We start from the raw sequence: 3,951 nt of genomic DNA on the forward strand, positions 1-3,951 counted from the left end.
AAATCTCGCCACGTTATGCTTTCACCAACGTGGGTACAGCCAATCATCCACGTTCAAATTCAAATCAAACCTGAATTGAGTACAAGAGAACGGCCCAAACACAATCGGCACACACGTCCTGATATATCACGCACGTGCAAGATCCAGGCCATTCATCAGGATCTCCCGGCTGTCTTCCTTAGCCCAAAATTCCATCCGGTCCAGTACTAGGTGGGACACACATGTACAAAAAAGAATGGATAATCAGCAATCTCCATCCAAAGAAAATAGGTGGCTTACCTGATGATGGACAGCCCTGATTTTACCAATCAGATGTATTCCCTGATGACCCATCTAATCAATGTCCTGAATCTCTCACACGCGTGACATGTAAATCAACGGTAATTCGTGTATGCTAAAACGTATGGTGCGTTTGGGCGTACCAAAATTCAAAACTCCCAATTTTAGAGAAAAAATAGAAGAAGAAAATTTAATCATCCTTACATGCAAACCAATACTCATACATGTAGTAGTACGCTATCTACTAGTAGACATATACGTATATAATAGTGGAGTATGCATACATACTCATCTCAGCTAGTCTTCATGGTATACGTATCTATACGTACATTTTGGCCAGTATTCATACAAACCCAGCTGATATGAACGGCGAGTGTACGTTTATATATACTCAGCGACGTACGTACATTTGTGGTATTTATACAAACGCAGCTAAGGAAGTGTTCATGACATGATCAGCTATGATCTGATTCATCTTCTCGGTGGGGTGGAATGAATCCCAAAATACGTATTTGCTTGCATCTTGGCAGGTGAACGGATTCATTCGATCACACAAGTAGCCCATCTCGAACATTCCCGTCGCGCAACATCCGACTGCCACGTTTTCAAATCCTAGCCATTGGAAGAAAATGATTTTTCAAAAGAAGAATACTCAAATTGCATTATATATATGAGAAAAATAATTAAGTAATGAGGGTGTGTTTGGTTGTTACAAATATCATGATATTTCATGATTAGGAAGTCTAATTTTGGTGCAGCCAAACACACCCAGATGATCATTGCATGTGTATACATGGTATATACAAGTGGGTCCATGATTCTATAATCAGACGATTCAGACCGTTGGTTGTTGTCCCAACGTTGATGGAGAATGTCCCAGGATCTCTCAGATTGGAATGTGACCCTCCTTAGTTTGTTGCATCTCTCTTTTTAACCGATGATTTGTAGAACACAAATTGAAAGGTTAGGATTCTTCCATCGAGGAGAGTTTCAAGACATATGCTAATCACGGTTGGATACAACAGACCAATGGTCTGGATTTCGTAAAAACGGGCCCCACTTGTTAGATTCGAGAACGTGTGTAGCTGACAAAGATCCGGGACACGTAACATGTAATGATTCAGTGTGGGCCGAAATCACGAGTACTACCCGATCATGTTCAGACAGTTATTTCGATGTGGGGCCACAGTGACATATGTGTTTTATATCCACACCGTCCATCCATTTTGCCAGATTATTTTAGAGCATGAGCCAAAAAATGAAGCAGATCAAAAGCTCAAATGGACCACACCGCAGGAAATAGCGGTGATTGAATGTTCACCATTAAAAACTTCTTGGGGGGTTACAAAAGTTTTGGATCAAGCTGATATTTGTGTTTTTCCCTTCATCCAGGTATGTGTGACCTTATCAAAAGGTTGGATGGCAAATAAAAATCACTGTAGGCCCTAGGAAGGTTTCAACGGTGGGTGTAGTATCCCAACTTTTTTCTGTGGTATGGTCCACTTGAGCTTTGGATCTGCTTCACTTTTGGTGTCACTCCCTAAAATGAGCTGGAAAAACTGATGGATGACTTGGATATAAAACACATCCATCACGATTGGCCCCACATCGCCCCGTCCACATCCCTTCATAACGTTCCACACCTGATCAGGATGGTTGGTACAAACAATCAAAATCCAACAGGTTTGATGGTGACCCACCCCTACTTTGAGGGTGACCCTCATAAAGATGGCTGATGAGGGAAGTCCTGCATAGGCCACTCGTGATCTTTGCCACATATGTGTAAGATCTGAGCCGTTCATCAGGTGGGCCACGCTATATATGTGCTATCCAACCAAAAACAAAAACAACCCATCATCATATTGGCTAGAAACTTTCCATTTTTTGGGTGCATGGCATGTAATGAACGGCACAGATCTTGCAAACGTACAACTTACCGAACATGGAAGGCTTTTCAATGGCTAGCAGCATGGTATCATAAACATCTGAATGGACGGTTCTGATTCCCACAAGCTCATTTCTTAACTTAAACGCCAATGCACGCATCTTGCCGTTGAAATCACGTGCCACCGTGTTGTATTTCTCCACACAAGTGCTACCGGCCATGACATTATTCGTCCGTTCCAACGGCATGCATCCCATCGGCGGGATGCCGCCGATCGAGATTTTCCGGGCACCCAGATTGTAGAGATCTCTAACGAATTTATCAGCAATCCCAACGAGGAAATCCTCAAAGGCGTCGATGGTGAATTGTTGAGATCGACGGTTTAAAACGTAGTAATTCTCCAAGAAATCATTGGTCCCTAAGCTGATCATGTACATAGCTTCAGTGAGAATTCTGTTGGCTGATTTCTCCCCAAGATAAGTTCTTAGCTTCATTTGGTAGGCTTTGAAGTACTCCAACTGCTTCCATAGTGGTATCACATTCTACAAATTAATCCAAGTTAGTAACTAGTTTAGTGAAATTCAATTAAAAATAGCAAAAAAAAAAAAGAAGAAGAAGAAGAAAAAGAGATCAGGACCGTTTATCAGGTTGGTTACAGAGTCGACGGACCACTCTCTAAAAATTGGATGATCCTACATGTCTAATTGGTGGGTCTTTTCCAATTCATTTATATAATAAGTATCACATTCTACAAATCCAAGTTAGTAACTAGTTTAGTGAAATTCACTAAAAAAATGGCAAAAAGAGAAAGAAAGAAAGAGATATCAGGACCGTTTATGAGGTCGGTCCTAGAGTTGACGGACCACTCTTTGAAAATTGAATGGATTGGATGATCCTACATGTCCAATTGGTGGGCCTTTTCCTATCCATTTATATAATAAGTAACACTTTCTACAAATCCAAGTTAGTATCTAGTTTAATTAATAAAATTCACTAAAAAATGGCCATAAAAAAAGCGATCAGGACCGTTCATAAGGTCAGTTCCAGAGTGGATGGACCACTCTCTGAAAATCAAATGGATTGGATGATCCTACATATCCAATTAGTGGGCCTTCTCCTATTCATTTATATACTAAGTATCTACCAACTTACTAGCACATCAGAAGTGGCATTGTCGTATCCGGTGCCGGCCGATGCAAAGCAAACTCCGGTGACCAGGTCCTTGATACTATATGTTGGATCTAAGTAGGCCGGTACGGCTGGTTTGAGCCCGAGCGCCTCCGATATGAAGTCAGTCGCCACTCGGCCGTTACAGAACCGTCCGGTGGGCCGTCCACCTTTGAAATCACGGCCATATGGCTCGAAATTGCTCCTGGCAATCGTCGAAATGTAGTTGTTGTTTCCAGTATCCACGGATGAATCGCCGAAGATGATGATCGACGGAATGTTAACCGATCCATCAATCTCTACGGCGAGAATTAGCAATTGAAGTAAGAGGAGCCATGGGATGATCATGTGGGCCATCATATGACTAGAATGGGCCATTTTGCATTGTAACATGAAGTTTGTTTATGATACATTTATATAGGTGGGAGAAAAATAGTGATGTGATTGGCTATGTTTGTGAGTCCACTAAGTTTGGTGGGAGTTTTTATTGCTAGAATGCTAAGTTTTGAAAGCTACTTGTGGCCCCCTCGCACAAATGAGCCAATGTGGCACGTGTGCATGCAAGATCGGGGCCAATTTTTAGATGGGTCCTACAATTTATAGTGTACATTATATGGTAC

At 41.7% G+C, this 3,951-nt stretch overlaps 1 protein-coding gene across 1 annotated transcript; it reads right to left on the reverse strand.

The window, feature by feature from the left end:
• Positions 1-441: 441 nt before the first annotated feature.
• Positions 442-3,727, reverse strand: LOC131219593 (GDSL esterase/lipase At4g26790-like). The gene is made up of 3 exons (XM_058214827.1): positions 3,317-3,727; positions 2,217-2,706; positions 442-891 (listed from the first exon to the last, which is right to left on the reverse strand). Exons 1-3 carry the CDS (start codon positions 3,722-3,724, stop codon positions 698-700), a joined length of 1,092 nt encoding a protein of 363 aa, XP_058070810.1. The 5' UTR covers positions 3,725-3,727; the 3' UTR covers positions 442-697.
• Between the last annotated feature and the right edge of the window lie 224 nt (positions 3,728-3,951).

The sequence above is a fragment of the Magnolia sinica genome, chromosome 11 (assembly GCF_029962835.1).
Source record: "Magnolia sinica isolate HGM2019 chromosome 11, MsV1, whole genome shotgun sequence".
Lineage (NCBI taxonomy): Eukaryota > Viridiplantae > Streptophyta > Magnoliopsida > Magnoliales > Magnoliaceae > Magnolia > Magnolia sinica.

What these genes read in the sequence shown, in the direction of transcription:
- LOC131219593 (XM_058214827.1), bottom strand. Translation starts at nt 3,724, where the DNA reads ATGTTACAATGCAAAATGGCCCATTCTAGTCATATGATGGCCCACATG. An exon ending in ATGCCACTTCTGATGTGCTA is followed by an intron (nt 2,707 to 3,316) that starts GTAAGTTGGTAG and finishes ATTAATTTGTAG; the next exon opens with AATGTGATACCACTATGGAA. An exon ending in TGAAAAGCCTTCCATGTTCG is followed by an intron (nt 892 to 2,216) that starts GTAAGTTGTACG and finishes TCCAATGGCTAG; the next exon opens with GATTTGAAAACGTGGCAGTC.